We start from the raw sequence: 20,184 nt of genomic DNA, 5'->3' as shown, positions 1-20,184 counted from the left end.
GGTGTAGTAACCATATGTGTGGGAAGAAAGAATTGTTTTCCGAACTAGATGAATCAGTCCGGTCTGAAGTAACGTTTGGCAATAAGTCAAAGGTGCCAATTTTGGGAAAAGGTAAAATCTCCATTCAGTTGAAGGATGGTACTCACAATTTTATATCCGATGTGTTCTATGTTCCTGAACTACACCAAAATTTGTTGAGTTTGGGTCAGTTGTCAGAAAAAGGATATAAGATACATATTGCTCAAGGGAGTTGTACCATTGAAGATGCTAAAGGAGTTTTGATTGCAAAGGTAAATATGTCCCAAAATCGACTATTTCCTTTGAAAATTAAGCATACTCTCATTGATTGCTTTAATTCTGAAGTTTGTGATGATAATTGGTTATGGCATATGCGGTTTGGGCATTTCCATTTCTCTGGGTTAAACTATCTTGCGAGAAAGGAACTTGTTTCTGATTTACCTGTTGTGAATGTCCCTGATCGTATCTGTGAGATTTGTGTGATTGGGAAGAAGCATAGAGATCCCTTTCCCGTGGGCAAGTCAAGGAGAGCTACAAAACAGTTGGAGATTATTCACTCAGACCTATGTTCGTTGGAGGTTCCCTCACATGGAGGTTGTAAGTACTTTATTACTTTCATTGATGATTTCAGTAGAAAAACATGGGTTTACTTTCTGAAGCAAAAGTCTGAAGCATGTGATGTTTTCAAACAATTTAAGGCTTTTGTTGAAAAGCAGAGTGGTTATGAAATTAAAATCTTGAGAACTGATAGAGGTACAGAATATATTGCCTGTGATGATTTTCTGAAAAAGAAGGGTATTCAACATCAGATGACAGCTAGATACACTCCACAACAAAACGGAGTGGCTGAGAGGAAGAATAGGTCTATCATGGATATGGTAAGGTGCATGTTGAAATCTAAGGATCTGCCTAAACCTTTTTGGGCAGAAGCTGTTGCTTGTGCTGTCTATGTGTTGAATAGGTGTCCAACTAAGAGTGTCCATGATAAGACGCCCGAAGAAGCTTGGAGTGGGAGAAAACCCTCTATCAAATATCTCAAGGTTTTTGGATGTTTGGCATATGCCCACGTGCCGGATCTATTGAGAAAGAAGTTGGATGATAAAGGTGAGAAGTGCATATTCATTGGTTATAGTGACGCTTCAAAGGCTTATAAACTATACAATCCTGAAACTAAGAAGGTTGTTATAAGTCGTGATGTCACTTTTGATGAATATGGTGCCTGTGATTGGTTAGCTAAAGATGAAAGTTCAGTTGTTATTCCTGCTGTTGAAAATATTGTTGAAGAGCAACCGATTCCAGATAATGTCTAGTCTCCTTCACAGCCAGAGTCGTCAGTTCGTCGATCTCAGCGCGAGCGCCACTTACCAGCTCGCTTGCAAGATTATGTTTTGGGTCATGATAATGACTTGTCGGATGAAGAGATTATTCAATTTGCTCTTTTTGCAGATTGTGACCCTTTATCCATTGAGGAGGCTGCTACAGAAATTCATTGGCTTAAGGCGATGGATGAGGAGATACGTGCCATTGAAAAAAATAGTACCTGGGAGTTAACAGATTTACCTCCTGGGAAGAAGCCAATTGGAGTAAAGTGGGTTTACAGAACGAAATACAAGTCAGTATATCCAACTTGAAGACGAAGACATTTCTTAAATTGAAGAAGGAAATTGGGATGACCAATATATCCAACTTGGTTTAAAGGAGGCAATGTTATAATAATAATAATGCTATTATTATTATTAGTAATATATTAAACCAAGTAGTTAGCAGTTAATTTGTTAAAAAATAAAAGGAGGTGTGTGAACGTGGATGCATGCATAGCACTACGGGAAATGGAGTACATGGAATCATGGCCTCTAATTACTTCCTAAACTTTAGCATTGTTGCTTTTCTCTTTCACTATAAATATGTGGCTTTTGTTTATTCATAATCATCAAGTGAAGTAATAAACATTTACTTCTATTCCTCTCTCTCTCTCTTCTCAATATATAAATATAATATATAGATATTATATTTAATATATATTATAGATATATTATATTATATTTAATATATATATATATTATATTAAATATATTATATTTAATATATCTAACATATATTTTTATTAATATTATTATTTTTTCCTTCCAATTTTTCTTGTAATCTTATCCTCCTGTATTTTTTAGTTGACTAATCTCATTATGAGTTAAAAAGAAATTTAACTAAAAATCTAATATGAAAAAAGTTTAATAAAATAATGAGAAAAATTGTAATTTATGCCTCTCACAAATATGTCAATTATCAATAATGTTACTCATGAATTATTAATGGTATAAATGTTGCCCATCAATTTTTAAAACATGACATATATTGTCTCCTCTCCTAATAGGAAGAATGAGAAACATTATTGTCGGCGGGAGGAGAACAAACAAAGAAAGAAAAATGGAAGGAAAAAATGTAGTATTCAAACAGGAAAAACAGTGAGTAATTATATTTACACCACTAATTGTTCAGGGGATGGGCAATATATATATGCCAATATGTCAAGCTTTGAAAATTGAGGAGCAACATTCATACCACTAATAATTAAGGGGTGATGTTGATAATTGACATATTTGTGAGGGGAATAAATTACAATTTTTTCATAAAATAATGTTATATCTAGGGAAAAAAAATTGAAGGAAAATTTTTAAAGCATTATTCCATTTTATTATGTCCTACAAAATTAATTAGGGGTGTTCAATCAGTTAACCGAACCAATTTAATCAGAGTTTTTAAACCTTTAACCGTTAACCGAAACGAAGTTTGTGTTACCGAATTGTCGAACTGAAATTTTTTTTTTTTTTGATTAATCAGTCAACCAAAATTTTTTAAATTAAAATTTAAAATCCTAATAACCCCTAAAATAATAAATTCAATTAAAATAATACATATCATAATAAATTCATAACAAAATATACAAAAATAATACTGTAACAACACTATAAACATATTAAATTACATATTATGTTTAAATATTTAATACATTATATATATATATATATATATATATATATATATATATTAAAAAGTTCGGTTAACCGTTTGATTAATTCTGTTAACCGATATTTTCGAACCGAATTAACCATTAACCGAACTTTAGAAAAATCTTTAACCATTAACCGAACCGAAAAAGTTCGATTAAAAATGGTTAACCTAATTTTGTCGGTTCGATCGGTTAACTGAAAATTATCCAAAATTTGCACACCCTACACTTCATCACGGATTAACAGCGCCAGGAAAGTAATCATAAGCAAGTTGCCCAGACTAAGTCATTGTCAAGAATATTCCTCATTTTCTTAAAGTGAACTGCCCAGTTATTACATTATTAGCTGGATTACATAATCCTAAACGCATCGTCGCAGACAATAGCGACCATCTTCTTCGCTGCAACAACTAAAAATTCACTTCCATTTTCCCATTCTCCATCATCAAACCAAACCATTCAATCTAACCTTCAGTTTATTTTTGTGAGCTATAATCCATTCATTTTCCTTCTGCAACTAAGCTCCATCTACACCTACCTAGCTAGTTTGCTATAATTAATATATGGCTTCTCATACTACAACGGCATTGCCGCCTTATCATGTTTGCTTCTTCTTCTCTCTTCATCGCAATGCCAAGGGCAACTCTCCCCTACATTTTACGACAAGACATGCCCCAATGCTCTCAACATCATTCGCACTGTTGTAAGGCAAGCAGTGTCTCGTGAGCGCCGCATGGCTGCTTCCCTTGTTCGTCTCCATTTCCACGACTGCTTTGTCCAGGGTTGGACGCTTCCATCTTACTGGACGAGTCACCAACCATTGAGAGCGAAAAGACGGCGTTGCCCAACCTTGGCTCTGCCAGGGATTACGACGTGATAGAGGCTGCGAAATGCGAGCTGGAGAAAGCTTGTCTCGGTATTGTGTCTTGTGCTGATATATTGTCGGTGGCTGCACGTGATGCCTCTGCTGCTGTGGGAGGTCCGTCTTGGACAGTAAAGAAGAGATTCCACCACGGCTAGCCATACTTTTGCTGGCAAATTATTGTATGGACCATGGTCCACATAATGTTATGTAGACCATAACAAAAAGTACATTTCTAATATACTAAATGTACATTATTTTTGTACTGAATGTACATTATTTTATAGTAGACAAAATATGGTCTACACAACTTGTGTGGACCATGGTCCATACAATAATGATTGCCTTAGCTGAAACCGATCTTCCCGGTCCTTTCGACAATCTGGATAAACTCATATCCAGCTTCACTAGCAAAGGCCTTAATACAAGAGACATGGTTGCCTTGTCTGGTGCACATACTCTGGGCCAAGCTCAATGCTTCCTATTTCGCGATAGAATTTATGGTAACGGTACTGACATTGATGCGGGTTTTGCTAGCACTAGAAGACGCCAATGTCCAAAAGACACCGAAAATGGAAATTTGGCAGCACTTGATTTAGTGACCCCAAACTCCTTCGATAACAACTACTACAACGATAACAACTACTACAAGAACCTATTGCAAAAGAAAGGTCTGCTTCAATCGGATCAAGTTCTTTTCAGTGGTGGAGCAACAGACAACATTGTTTCAGAGTATGCTAGCAGCCCACAGGCATTTCAAGCATATTTCACTTTAGCCATGATTAAAATGTCTGAAATTCAACCCCTCACGGGTCAAAATGAAATCATTAGGAAGGTGTGTGGTGCTTTGAACTAGCTTCGTTTAGCTACTGCGTACTACATACTTTCTCAATCTTCGGCAGTGTTGTTTTTTCTAGAATATTTAATTAATAATTTAGTTTTCCACTCTCATCAATTTCATTGTATTTTTTTCTTCATAACCTTTGATTTGTTATTTAGAAATTTAGAAAAATGTAATAATATAATTTGTTGTATTCTATTAGGCCCTACAAAGTGTGATTATAATAAATTTTTCATTATATATCTGTCAGATTTTGAACATATATATCATTCCAACTTACACAACTGTAAGATGAAATCTAAGATTAAAATATAGTATCAATTGCCTTGATTTTTTGCTTTGTTTTTTTGTCTTTTTTTTTTTAATATTGTTAAAACTTGTATTTCTATTATAGGATTAGATATATATAACCAAACATCAACATTGGTAATTATTCCAATTCCATGCACCCTACTACCAGACATACAAAATACTTTCACAAAAATTCATAAACATTACAAATATTATTGATTCTGATTCCAATCGCGATACTCTTGTGCGAATCAAACACACTATCGTCATCAATTAATGCACCCCTTCAAGCCAACTACACATTTGTCTAAAGTCTAGTGAAATCATGACCAATTAGAGTTTTTTGCACTTTTGGTCCCACGACTATAGTGGCACTAGCAGAATTGATCCACGACTTTTGAACCTTGCAATTTTAGACCACGACTATTGATTTTTTTGCAAAAATGGTCCTTCCGGCCACTTTTCCGTTTTTAGCCGGGTTAAAATTGACATTTTACTTTTTCGATGTATTCGGATGATCTGGCAGACGTGCTGGCTCCGCCTCCAATGCTGCTGCCGGATAACCCAACTAGCCCGGGGAACGCCACGGCCGCTCCGCCGCTTACTGACAGCCCTGCTTGCTCCAGGAACTCCACCGCCTGGGGCAGTAGTATGTAGCCCAGTAATATTGTATGTAGTCAAATATCAATTTTTTTCTTTTAATTTTTTTAGATAAGTAAAATGTCAATTTTAACTTGCCTAAAAATGGAGAATTTTTTTTCCGGTGAAATTTTGACGGAAAAGTGGCCGGAAGGACAATTTTTGCAAAAAAAAATCAATAGTCGTGGACTAAAATCGCAAGGTTCAAAAGCCGTGGATCAATTCTGCCAATGCCACTATAGTCGTGGGACCAAAAGTGCAAAAAACTCTGACCAATTAGGTATCCCAAACTAATCCACCGCTAAATATATCACTAGATATTTTTAGAATTGAATTCTTATTTGATAAAAATTTTATTCATTCTTAGGGTGTGTTTGGTTCATGGGTTTAGCTATCAGGAATAAGAATTAAAGTGATTGTTATTGTTTAGTGAGTTAATTCCACCAAAGGCCCTTTGTCTTTGGTGGCAATTTCAAATTTAGTCCGAGACTATAGTTTTTGTCATTTAACATCCCTAGACTATTATTTTTTGAACATTTTTAGTCATTCTCAAGACTTTTTCTATTTTTAGTAAGGGCATTTTTATCCCTTTATATTTTTCTTTTGTTATTTTTCTGGTTTCAACCGGTTTAATTGATTTAGGACTAAAAACTGGTTGAAAAATATTATTACTAAAAATCAGAGGTTACCTGAAGTTATAAACCAATTAAACCAGTTGAAACCGGAAAAATAATAAAACAAAAATATGAAAAGAAAAAAATGTTTTTACTAAAAATGTAAAACATTTCCAACAAATTTGTTCAAATTAAATATTAAACCTTTCCAAAATGAAACTCAACACAACATCATTCTCACATTCTCCAAATCATCATCATTATCTCTCCAAATAAATCGGGGTCTTATATTGTGGAACGCCATTCTTTGCATACGCATTCACATCGGATCACAGCTTTTACCTCCAACTTCAAAAGAATCTGGCGAATCATCTCAATTGGTATGTCATGTTCGATCGATATGAATATATGATATATGTATACGCTACAGTGAATTGAATGAGATAGAAGCGGAGAGGCCGGAGTGTCGAGGCTGCGACATATCTTTTTTAGGGTGAATTATATATATATATATATATATATATATATATTGTGGGCCTTGGTGCACAATATAAGGATTGGTTGACACACATCTTATCTCATATTTATTTATGATATGTTTTCAAGGCAGGCTTCAACAATAAAGACTATGTTTGACAAATCTAGCTGAATGCTAAAAACGAGCTGAAAGCTGAAAAGCTATAAGCTAAGAGCTAAAAACTAAAGAGCAGTTAAACAAGCTATTATGTTTGGTAAAATTAACTTTTTGATAAGCTGACAAATGTAAAAAGATTAAAAAAAAAAAAGACATCTTCATAAAATTTAAATTAGTTTGCTTACATATTAAAATTTAACATTTTGTCTTTAAAAAAATTAACATTTTAAAATAAAACTATTAGCATAATTATGATCTAGCATCCCATAATAATATATAATAATAATAATTTTATTTCAAAATGTTACTTTTTTTTAAAGACAAAATGTTAAATTTTAATATGTAAATAAACTAATTTAAATTTTATGAAGATGTCCCTTTTTGTCTTTTTACATTTATCAGCTTATCAAAAAGCTAATTTACCAAATACTTTCAAGCATAACAGTTACAAAATGTTAAATTTTAATATGTAAATAAACTAATTTAAATTTTATGAAGATGTCCTTTTTCGTCTTTTTACATTTATCAACTTATCAAAAATCTAATTTTACCAAATACTTTCAAACATAACAGTTCTTTAGTTTTCAGCTCCTAACTTATAGCTTTTAGCTTCTTTTAAGCTTTCATCTACAAAAACACCTTTTCAGCTAGGTTTGTCAAACATAGCCTAAATCATTCTAAAACAACCCTCAACAAACTGTCATTCTCTAGGGGTTTGTGCTAATCATCATCTCTCCAAATAAATTCATGTGGCGAAACAATACTTTGAACATATGGCTTATGCCTTAGCTTGTTTCTTCTAAGATATTGAGGTCTAGTTTGTTATTCTTCACATCATAGACTAATATTTTCCACGGACCATACTCACGTTCAAGTCCATATTAATACTTTGGTATTGCATTTGGAAGAGTGTAATGCAATGTTACTATAATCACAGATGAATTCACCGGCGGGGGACGACAAACTCACTGACCCACCAGAATTCCTCCATTATTCTATCGAGTCAGGGAACGAGAAAATTTCATCATTTATGAGCAAGATTTACATTATAATTAAGATATGTTTTAAATGAGCAATGATTATTATCTTTTATAAGTGATTCCAGTCATATGTTACCATAATTATCAAAAGTTATGAAATATAAGTTTGAACACATGTCTTGAATCTTTCAGGAATAAAGTGTTCGTGTTGTTTCTTTCTAGATCATAAACCAATACTTCTTCTGATCATGACTCCATAATCCAATAAATTTATATATAAGATCAGATCATAAAAAATTCGAAACATTTCGAGTTATCAATTCAATGATGAAATCTTGACTGGCCTAACACACTAATTAACTTCTAGCAACTCCAATAGTATCAACTAACCCAATATTCATTAGGACACGTATTAATTAATAAAACTCTCAACATAGAAACACATACCACCAAAGTAGTCATAACCTGAGTTCTGTTCTAGAAAGTCAATCCGCACTTCCTTCAGTTCGTCTTTTCTCCGATCATAAACATATACTTTTCCCCAGAAGTAATAATCTGTAATACGCAGAAATAATACTTCTTGTGCATTGTTTTTTTGAGAATAGAATGTTAAGTAATAACCCATACAAGTATATGGAGATTGAGGCATTTGGATAGCAAATGCAGTCATCCATGATTCTTGTATGCCATATTCCTTCATAATCAATACTTGCATTGTTTGAGTTTTGAATGTTTCCGCTTTGTGAACAATGCATGCCATGGATAAACAGTCATCTATAACCCCCAACCCGACTATGGAGAATTTTTTTCTCAGTTCAGGAGTGGGCAAGATTCTGAATTCATCACGCACAGGATCAAAATATAGAATCATATTCCTATCACCATCCCAATCTTTGATGTCCCAATCCCAATCTTTGATGTCACTTGCCCACCAGTGAAATGTATTGCGAAACTCCACGCTGCCTCTAGCAGACTTCAAGTCATAAGGGAACTGCATTGGTCGCCACTCTTTGTGGTTGAGGCTTGCAGATATCACAAATGGATAGCCAAATTCAAACCGCGGCTGTGTTATGGAGCGAATTAATAGGACAACCTTGTAATCTCTAGTGCAGGGATCGTAGCATAACCCTCCAAGAATAACCAATTTTAACTCATCCGGGTATGGCAACTTGAGCACTTTCGTCAAACACCTGGTGGACGGGTTCCACAACACAATTTTTCTCCCAGCCCCCAGAAGCACAAACCCGTTGCAAGAACACAAAGGTGTAACACAGTAAACACTTGGAAAAGGAGCCTCTCCAAACGGGCATTTGTGCCTTTGAAGACGAAAATCATGGGTTGTGGATCTAACTAAGAATCTGGAATTCCAGTTAGAATCTCGCAGAGTTTTGGATTCGAGCGAGAGAGTTATGAGTCGTCGTTGTCCACGATACAAGAGCTTGAAATTTGAGTCGTGGTTTATCAAGGAATGCCACTGTTTACATACGCATTGGCACCGAATCACAGCCTTCATCGGCAACTGCAAAAGTATATGCTGAATGATTTCATTAGGTATGTTTGACAATGGAGTTGAAGCTTCCATAGATCGAATAAGAAGCTGAAGGCGTAATGGAAGCTAAGTAGGGTTTAATTATATTAGTGAGACTCCCATCCGAGTTAAATTTTCACCACCAGTCCAAGCGAAAATATAAATAAAATATGTGGCTTAATTTTTTTTTTTTTAAATTCATCATGGCATTTTTAATAATATAACATTGGAGTTAATATCCAAAATCGTCCTCGACTATAGTGGTTTTTCTCAATTTCGTCCTAAATGATTTTGGTGACCTAATATCGTCCCAGACTTTTGTGTTTCGCTCAATTTAGTCCCAGACTTTTGTATTTTTGCTCAATTTAGTTCCTCATTTGTTATTCTGTCCATTTGGTGTTAAATAAATAGACAATTCAGTAATTTTAATATTGGCATCTCTTTACTCATAGACATGTGAACTGCAAAATCTCTTTTTTTTTTTTTACAAATTACTCCCAGAATTACTCCTAAAACTGTGAATATAAAAATTTATTTGCAGGTCCGGGAGCAATTCTGGGTGTAATTCGTACAAGAAAGAGGAATTTCGCACTTCACAAGTTGAAAGTAAAGAGAGATCAATATTGACATTACTGAATTGTCCCTTTATTTAACACCAATTTGACGGAATAACAAATGGAGGACTAAATTGAGCGAAACACAAAAGTCTGGGACGATATTAGGTCACCAAAGTCGTTTAGGACGAAATTAAGAAAAACCACTATAGTCGAGGATGATTTTGAGTATTAACTCTATAACATTGTAATTGTATCATATAGTTAGTCACTTATTCTGTGTATTTAGTTCTTATATTCCTATGGACGGAATTATTTTGGATAGAAATATAAGAGTTAATACCTTCAATGGTCCTCTGAGTATTAGGCGTTTATCAGTTGTGGTCCTCTGAGTTTTAAATGACCTCCAATAATGATCCTCTATGTTTTAAAAAATAATCACATGTGGTCCTTTTAGGACGTCTCGTGATCCTTTTAAACTCGGATTATTTTAAGAATTAGGACTAGGTCCTCCATGTTTTAAAAAATAACCACTTGTGGTCTTTTTAGAACGTCTCGTGGTCATTTTAAACTTGGACTACTTTAAGAATTAGGACCATGGGTGGTTATTTTTTAAAACACGGAGGAGCATTGGAGGTCATTTAAAACTCGAATGACCATAGCTGGTAAACCCCCAATACTCGGAGAACTATTGGAAGTATTAACTCGAAATATAAACAACACTAATTTAGGAATGATATGATTTTCACTCTTAAAAATATATCTTCAACACGTCTTCTACATTGATTGGTGAGGTAAATTTGGTATAATAAAAATTTGCTTTTAGTGATAGGGTGGGATGCGATTCCTGCCACGAAAATTTGGTTGCTTTTTGCCCTTCCTAGTAGGGATGGCAACGGGGCGGGGTGGGGGCGGGGAGTATACTCCCCGTCCCCGTCCCCGAAACCCGACCCCGTCCCCGTCCCCGTCCCCATCCCCGCCCCGCGGGGTATTTGGCGGGGACGGGGATTCCCCATCCCCGATCAGCTCTTAGTCAAAATCTAAAATTTTTGTAATTTTTAATTTTAAAAAATAAAAACTTAAATCTTAATTTAAAAAAATAATATATATATATATATATATATATATTACATAATGCTACGGTACACAGTAGCAATGCTACTGTATACAGTAGCATTAAGTAATCTATATATACTATTATAACTACAGTAGCATACTAGCATTAAGTAATATATATATACTATTATAACTAAAATAAATAGTATTAGCAATGTACTGTGTACCGTAGCATTATGTAATATATATATATATATATATATATATATATATATATATATATTATTTATTTATTCATTTTAGTTATAATAATTATTCGGGGACGGGGACGGGGCGGGGCGGGGAGGGGTATCCCCGTCCCCGCCGGGAAATTTCAAAAATTCCCCATCCCCGTCCCCAATCCTCGAAAATTTTCCCCGTCCCCTACGGGGCCGGGGATCCCCAACGGGGACGGGGCATATTGCCATCCCTACTTCCTACCATAAAAATTTAGTGTTTGAGTTCCGATGAAACTTCTTGTATGCATAAGTGTGTAGTTTAATTTGGTGTTAGGTCTTGAAAATAGATTGACAATTTACCTCCTATCATAGAGTTGGAAGGGAGTTAATATGGTCCACATTATTGAGTGGCAAAGTGAAAAACCTAAGTTCAAAAAAAAAAAAAAAATACATTGGTGTAATGGGCCTAACTGGTTTTTACTTTCTATATTGACACACTTTCGTGAATCGAAGTTTCACCAATCGTTATGCTATGGATCCGTGTCCAGCATACATTATGGACACGAATTGAAACGACGACGCTTCAATGTAATGTATTAACGGTGTCGTAAGTGGCACCGTTATCTTCCACTAATCATCTTTTTATTTATTTATTTAAATTTCAGAACCCGACTTTCGTCACGATTAAGCATCCATTTTCGTGGGTTTCCTGTCGATCAAGCTTCCATTTCTTCTTCGCAAAAAGCTCGGTTATGAATGTAGAGTTATAACATTATGAACATACAGTTCAGACATTATGAATGTGGAACTCTGTAATTTGCAAATTGTGAATATAGAGTTATAAGATTATGAATGTAGAATTATAACATTATGAACATACAGTTCAGACATTATGAATGTGGAACTCTGCAATTTACAAATTGTGAAAATAGAGATATAAGATTATAAATGTACAGTTATAACATTATGAACATACAGTTCAAACATTATGAATTTACAGTTAGAGAATTATGAATGTACAATTATGGAATTATGAATGTACAGTTATGGGATTATGAATGTATAGTTATGGGATTATGAATGCACAGTTATGGAATTATGAACACAGAGCTCTGCCTGCCAAACAAACGAATAACGCCGTTAACGGCGAAACAAAATTATTATTATTTTTTAATTGGAATGCCGCTATTTTCCCTTAAAACGACGACGTTTTGGACTCGTGTTCACAATGCATGGTACACACGAGTCCACAACATAATTTGCGAAGTTTCACTTTTTGAATCGTCTTTAATATTAAGGGTGGACTATTCGGTTCAATTCAATTTTAATTTGTTACCGAAAATCGAAAGGTAATGAAATTTTAAAATCGAATCGAAAATGGAGCAATAATGATCATAATTGGTTGCGATAATTATAGGAAATGGTTTAGCAGTAACTTCGAAACTTACACATCTGTATGTAGTGGAGCATTATTGGCTTCACAGATTCAGAATATAATGGCTGTCATTTACCTATGCCTTATGCCTAAAGGCTTGGGTTTGGGTTTCCATATTTTTTATAGTTGGTCAGATTAATTATATGCTAGACTTCATAAACTTAATTGACCCAAACAAATTGTACACATAACTTTGCTTTGAGGCTTAACAACAAATTGTGTACAAAAAGTTTAATTCAAACACATTAATGACAGGAATGGAACTTTAAATGATTCCTGATTGGAGACTTCACTACTACAAATAAGGCCTTTAACGTCGGTTTTCATTCGACGTCGTCCTTCTAGACATAGTACATAACTGATACAACGTTGGTTAAAAAACCGACGTCGTATATTTTTTTTTTTTAATTTAAAAAATTAACATACGACGTCGGCTATTTGTATAAAGCCGACGTCGTATTAATTTTTTTAAAAATAATATGCCACTTACGACGTCGGTTTATACAAATAACCAACGTCGTAAGTGGCATATTTGTTTATAAAAATAATACGTCGGTCTTTCGTAACAAACCGACGTTGTAAGTTAATTATTATTATTTTTAATTATTAAGACACGTGTCTGGTTCGCGCATCTACTGGGCGAGTAAATTTAATATTTTTTCTTGAATTTTTTTGACTCCAACAAAACAATCATTGCATCCGATAACATCATCATTAGCCGACATATCAAAAGCACCAAAATAATGGACCAAATTAATTAACTAATTTTGCAATTACAAAAATTTTCTTCATTATTCACAAATCAAAGATGAATGAAAAATGAGTGAAAGTGATGAGACAAGACCCCATATGGAAAATTTTTGCAAGGAGCAAAATGCAATCGTGAAGAGAGCCTTTGATTTAAAACTAAGTCGGGTTTTTTTTTTTTTTTTGCAAAAATGGTCCTTCCGGCCCATTTTCCGTCAATTTCTCACCGGAGTAAGAACAATTTTGAATCAAAGATCAAAGAAGAATGAATGAAAGTGAGGAGACAAGATCCCAGATGGCCAATTTTTGCAAGGAACGAAATGCAATCGTGAAGAGAGCAAATGATATATCCAATCTTTGCACCGCAAATGTTGTTATCATCATATGTACAATCGTTATGCTGTGGATATTAGACTATGTTATTATTATGTATTTAATTATGTACATTCTGTTAGTGATCTAGTCTCTAGCCTATTAGATAGCCCTCTCTCTCTGAGTGTATTAATGTGCCATATCACTACACCGACACTGTGGTGTGATAATCTGGGTGCTACCTACCTATGTGCGAATCCGGTTTTTCATGCTCGCACCAAGCATGTTGAGGTTGACTACCACTTTGTCCGGGACAAAGTCTCGGCTGGTAAGTTCCAGGTTCATTTTGTGTCTACCAAGGATCAACTTGCAGATATCTTCACCAAACCGCTACCAGCAGCACGGTTCACCGCTCTTCGTGACAAGCTCAATGTGGTTCCTTACCTACCTTGTGCTTGAGGGGGAGTATTAGACTATGTTATTATTATGTATTTAATTATGTAGGTTCTGTTAGTGATCTAGTCTCTAGTCTATTAGATAGTTCTCTCTCTCTGAGTGTATTAATGTTATCACAATTCCGTAACTGAATGAATTATCGCTTCCATTCTCATCGTGGAACCGTGTCCACCTTGCAAGGTGGACACAGTTCTATATTCATAATTACTGAACTATATGTTCATAATTATAAAGCTATATATTCATAATTTTTTAACTTCATATGCAAACAAAATACAACCACATAATTGTAGCTTTAATTCCCAAGAAACTCTAAAGCTGTTGTTGTCAATCTAGCTTGATGAATGATAGATTTCAAGAAGTTAGGATCCCCACTTTTTTAAGAACATATATAGTCCGTCAAAAGAATGAATATATAACCATACGGCTAGAAGGTCAATTAAGAACGTGCAGCGTACCCACATTTGAATCTATGGCCGGAATCAAGATTTGTTGCCAGTACAGTGGTTGATCTCAATTCGAGCAGCTTATATATATATATATATTACACACCAACATACATACATGTTGTTCTCGAATTGAAAGACCAGGCCGGGGCCATCTTCAATATGTGCTTCAATTCTTTCAAGTTAAAGATCGAACTCGATCAAAATGGAAAAGATTTTCACGTACCTCAGCGATTCCAACTCCATGCCAGCTGCCATAACGTTATTGTGTATTCACTTCCACTGCCAGAAGAAGTGATCGAACCCGGCCTGATCTAATGACAGGGAAATTAAAGGACCCTAGATCAGAGTATATGACTTGATATTCATCAATTTTATTTTCTAAACAGTTATTATTAATATAATCATATTTACACTAGAATATAATTAATATTATATTATCATTCCTATTCCTTATCTTATACATTAGGATTAGGAGTATTTGCATACCTATTTAATAGCCCAGCAGCGCCTCTACATCTTTAACAATTCATCCCTGCCTGCAACATCATATCGAATCTATATATAAATATTCACTTCCACTTTCCCATTCTCAATCATCATACCAACCGTACCCAATCTTTACCATTAAATTTCTCTATCTATAATATATACATATGGCTTCTCATATATATACTACAGCTTTATCATGTTTGCTTCTTACTGCTCTCCTCCTTCTCGCACTTATCGCAAAGCCAAGCGTGTCCCCAACCAGTCTAGCAAAAAGACGGTGTTGCCAAACCTTGCCTCTGCCAGGGGTTACGACGTGATAGAGGCTGCCAAGCACGAGCTAGAGAAAGCTTGTCCCGGTATTGTATCTTGTGCTGATGTATTGTCGGTAGCTGCACGTGATGTCACTGCTGCTGCTGTGGGAGGTCGTCTTGGACAGTGAAGCTGGGAAGAAGAGATTCAACCACAGCTAGTCGTACCATCGATCTCCCCAGCCCTTTTGCAAATCTAGATACACTTATATCCAGCTTCGCTAGCAAAGGCCTTAATAGAAGGGACATGGTTGCCTTGTCTAGTGCACACACCCTCGGCCAAGCTCAATGCTTCTTATTCCGCGATAGAATTTACGGCAACCGTACTGACACTGATGCCGGTTTTGCTACCACTAGAAGACGCCGATGTCCTAAAGACATCGGAAATGGAAATTTGGCACCACTTGATTTAGTGACCCCAAACTCCTTTGATAACAACTATTACAAGAACCTGTTGCAAAAGAAGGGTCTACTTCAATCGGATCAAGTTCTATTTAGCGGTGGAGTAACTGACAATATTGTTTCAGAGTACGCCAAGAACCCTCAGGCATTCCAAGCAGATTTTGCATCAGCCATGATTAAAATGTCTGAAATTCAGCCACTCACAGGTCAAAATGGTATCATTAGGAAGGTCTGCGGTGCTTTGAACTAGCTTCATTTCTTCAATATGTTGTGCTTTGATCATCAGGAAGGTCTGTGGGGCTCAAAATGCATGTAATAATTTGTTGTACTAATTTTCATTATATATGAAATGTAAGATTTCCTAGTATATTGTGATGCTTTATTTCTTTTCATTATTAATGAAATGCAAGATTTCCTCATGGGTGCAGTTATTGTTATTTTTTTTTTCTGCATCAAATTGTCTGACAGCAGAGGTTTGTACTAGTTAGTTTATATGGATTATAAATTTATAATATAACAAGCAGCAAATCCAGGAAGCTAAGGCATAGGCTTTGTTTTCCATATTTGTTGTTCCTGAGCCTTGACAGAGCTGTGTTTCTTTACACAACTGATTAGATGAACCAAATTAAAGGCAATTAGCATCAATTTCAGTATCAGATAGATCTTCTACGCATAAACACAATATGAATCTTCAATATTATATTGAACACAGATTTCACATCACTTTCTAAGAGTTTGTTTGCATTAAGAATTGGACTTATTATCTCTGTAATCAGATTCATGGATTGAACTAAGAAGAATTCCCCACCCTCCTGCTCCTTCCTCTTCTTTTGCTTTTCAGTTGGTGGTCTTAAGGCCCTGTTTGGTAAAATGGCTGTTAGCTGATAGCTGTTAGTTGTTAGCTGATTGTGTTAATTAGAGGGTATAAATAGTTGATAACATTAGCTGATTGTAAAAAGTGTTTGGTAAATTAGCTGTTAGCTGATAGCTGTTTGGTATAATTTCTTTTCTCAAAAAGCTAATTGAAAAAGTTGCTTGGAGTAACTTTTTGAATTTTAGCTTTTTGGAGTTGCAAAACGCTAATTAGCCAAACATTTATATTGATATTTTAACTAAATCAAACAATTAATAGTGGTTAAATAAGCCAAAATTGGCCTATAGGCCAATTTTTTACCAAACAGGGCCTTAGTCTTTTAGGTGTGTTCTTGTTATTTGATTCAATTACAAGTCTTGTCAATTCATTGTGTGTGTACTTTGAGGTAACCATTAGATTGTGTGCATTAACATATCTGATTTGATACCATTTCTAATGATGTAGCACTTTACAATGCTATATTTTTGTTATTATTATGAGTTTGAATGTCTTAATATATAATATATTTTTTGGAATTATATAATTCATAATACTCCGTCTTTCTTCATGCATCTGGTTTGAAATGATGGATATGATCATATGAATGGAATATATTGATTATATATATCTGTTCTGTATTAAAATTGAATGAACTTTTTGTCTGCTGTGCTCTGTGATTCAGGGTGGTATTAGTTTATTATGCGCTTATAATGTGTTTTATAAATTTTATGGTTCCCATTTGAAGTTTTGAATTTGCATTATTAGAATTTTGTATTGGCCCTTATATATATATATATATATATATATATATATATATATATATATATAATAGTGTTAGAAAGAATTATTCTTTAAGATCAATTATTTCTGTGCTTGCCTCAAATTCAAATAATTTAGTTTTACTATATTGGAAGAAAATGTTACAGTTCAGCATCTACGTGTTGTCTCTACTCTCAAATGTGAGGCATTGCATATAACTATGTTTAAGTATTCAGAACTATAGGTTCTAGGTATATCCTGTTTATGCATGAGAAGCTTCATTGACTTAGATGATTTTGTGCTTAGTACTGAAAGTGTTCATGATTGGCCGGGCAGATGTAGACTTAGGAGTTAAGAATCCAACTTCTTCGGCTGGTGCAAAGCTTGGCACCTTGCAAGTTTGCATAAATTAAGCTCTTAAAACATATAATGGTGACTTTTATTTGATATAATAATCTTATATAAAGATCTCTATTATGTGATGTACGAAGTTTGTAGTCTGCCATTACATTGTTTGGTAATTAGCCTTTAACGGATTGTTTCAGTACAAGTTATATGCGTAGATCTGCCACTTGAAAACTGCTAAAGTTTTTGTTGTGAAAAATTATTTTCATTCATTGCATTTTTCATGGTGCATTTAGTGTTTAGAATTTTGTAATTTCTTATGCTTCTAGGATGTTTGCCGCTTTTCTTTAAATTTTGGTGCTTCAAGAATTTCTAATTTATAATTAAGGGGTTATTGTGCATAATCATCGTATTAAGTTTACCAAAGTGACTTCTCATCTTCCGTGGCAATAAAAATGGTAAGCGCCCATGGCCTAATGGATAAGACGCTTGACTTCTAATCAAGTGATCAAGTGATTGTGGGTTTGAGTCCCACTGGGCGTGTATTAATTAAATGCATGAATTTAGTGACACCTTAAAAAAAAAAATTGATTTCTTTTGTCGTTAACGGCGTTTGTCTATGTTCATAATTATAGAACTTCATATTCATAATTTTTGAACTCTGGAAGTCTATGTTCATAATTACTGAACTCTATGTTCATAATTTTTTAACTCCATATTCATAATATTTTAACTCTATATTCACAATTATTGAACTCTATGTTCATAATTATAGAACTTTATATTCATAATTTTTAAACTCTATATTCATAATTCTTGAACTCTATATTCACAGTTACGTAACAGTATATTCACAATATTTTATGTCGCTGAATTCTTTTGACAAATTATAAAGAAAAAAAAATCTGATTGGTGGAGGGAAAACGGTGCCACTAACGGCACCATTACTCCCATATTGCAGAACGGCATTGTATTGGACCTGTGTCCACCTTGCAATTAACTTTACCAAACTGACTTCTCATCTTCCGTGGCAATAAAAATGATAAGCGCCCATGGCCTAATGAATAAGGTGCTTGACTTCTAATCAAGCGATTGTGGGTTCGAGTCCCACTGGGTGTGTATTAAAAAGAAACACATTGCAAAACGACATGAAAAATTGCTTTCTTTTGCCGTTAACGGTGTTTGTCTATGTTCAAAATTATAGAACTTCATATTCATAATTTTTGAACTCTAAAAGTCTATGTTCATAATTACTGAAGTCTATGTTCGTAATTTTTTAACTCCATATTCATAATTTTTAACTCTATATTCAATATTATTGAACTCTATGTTCATAATTATAGAACTTTATGTTCATAATTTTTAAACTCTATATTCGTAATTCTTGAACTCTATATTCACAACTACAGAACTCTATATTCACAGTTACGTAACAGTATATTCACAATTTTTTATGTCGCTGAATTCTTTTGACAAATTTCAAAGAAAAAAAAATCTGATTGGTGGAGGGAAAACGGTGCCACTAACGGCACCATTACTCCCATATTGTAAAACGGCATCATATTTGACATGTGTCCACCTTGCAATTAACTTTACCAAAGTGACTTCTCATCTTCCGTGGCAATAACAATTGTAAGCGCCCATGGCCTAATGGATAAGGCGCTTGACTTCTAATCAAGCGATTGTGGGTTCGAGTCCCACTGGGCGTGTATTAAGTAAAAGATAAATTACATGCATGAATTTAGTTCAATGACTTAGTCAGTGGTAGTGTGACATTTGAATCAATGATTATTATCTGTTGAGTCGAGATGACATCTTGCAAACATTTGAATCAATGATTATTATCTGTTGAGTCGAGATGACATCTTGCAAAATGACGTGAAAAATTGCTTTCTTTTGCCGTTAACGGTGTTTGTCTATGTTCATAGTTATAGAACTTCATATTCATAATTTTTGAACTCTAAAAGTCTATGTTCATAATTACTTAACTCTATGTTCGTAATTTTTTAACTCCATATTCATAATTTTTAACTCTATATTCACAATTATTGAACTCTATGTTCATAATTATAGAACTTTATGTTCATAATTTTTAAACTCTATATTCATAATTCTTGAACTCTATATTCACAACTGCAGAACTCTATATTCACAGTTACGTAACAGTATATTCACAATTTTTTATGTCGCTGAATTCTTTTGACAAATTTTAAAGAAAAAAAAAATATGATTGGTGGAGGGAAAACGGTGCCACTAACGGCACCATTACTCCCATATTGTAGAACGGCATCGTATTTGACACGTGTCTACCTTGCAATTAACTTTACCAAAGTGACTTCTCATCTTCCGTGGCAACAACAATTGTAAGCGCCCATGGCCTAATGGATAAG

The 20,184-nt window shown here is 34.3% G+C and overlaps 2 protein-coding genes, 3 non-coding genes and 1 pseudogene across 5 annotated transcripts; 5 read left to right on the top strand and 1 right to left on the bottom strand.

Moving 5' to 3' along the window:
* The first annotated feature begins 3,584 nt into the window (after nt 1-3,584).
* LOC109185782 lies at nt 3,585-4,852 on the top strand (annotated as a pseudogene).
* Nucleotides 4,853-8,295: 3,443 nt separating this feature from the next.
* LOC109185781 (F-box/kelch-repeat protein At3g23880-like) lies at nt 8,296-9,465 on the bottom strand. Its single transcript, XM_019335729.1, has one exon. The coding sequence runs from the start codon at nt 9,463-9,465 to the stop codon at nt 8,296-8,298; it is 1,170 nt and encodes a 389-aa protein (XP_019191274.1).
* A 5,858-nt stretch (nt 9,466-15,323) lies between these two features.
* On the top strand, nt 15,324-16,087 carry LOC109185780 (lignin-forming anionic peroxidase-like). The gene is made up of 2 exons (XM_019335728.1): nt 15,324-15,562; nt 15,652-16,087. Exons 1-2 carry the CDS (start codon nt 15,324-15,326, stop codon nt 16,085-16,087), a joined length of 675 nt encoding a protein of 224 aa, XP_019191273.1.
* A 2,169-nt stretch (nt 16,088-18,256) lies between these two features.
* TRNAR-UCU lies at nt 18,257-18,337 on the top strand. The gene has a single exon. It is a non-coding gene; the product is annotated as a tRNA-Arg (tRNA).
* A 503-nt stretch (nt 18,338-18,840) lies between these two features.
* TRNAR-UCU lies at nt 18,841-18,913 on the top strand. Its single transcript has one exon. It is a non-coding gene; the product is annotated as a tRNA-Arg (tRNA).
* A 517-nt stretch (nt 18,914-19,430) lies between these two features.
* Nucleotides 19,431-19,503, top strand: TRNAR-UCU. The gene has a single exon. It is a non-coding gene; the product is annotated as a tRNA-Arg (tRNA).
* Nucleotides 19,504-20,184: the final 681 nt, after the last annotated feature.

The sequence above is a fragment of the Ipomoea nil genome, unplaced genomic scaffold, assembly GCF_001879475.1.
Source record: "Ipomoea nil cultivar Tokyo-kokei standard unplaced genomic scaffold, Asagao_1.1 scaffold1361, whole genome shotgun sequence".
NCBI classification, from domain to species: Eukaryota; Viridiplantae; Streptophyta; class Magnoliopsida; order Solanales; family Convolvulaceae; genus Ipomoea; species Ipomoea nil.
This window is presented reverse-complemented; position numbering and strand designations above follow the sequence as displayed.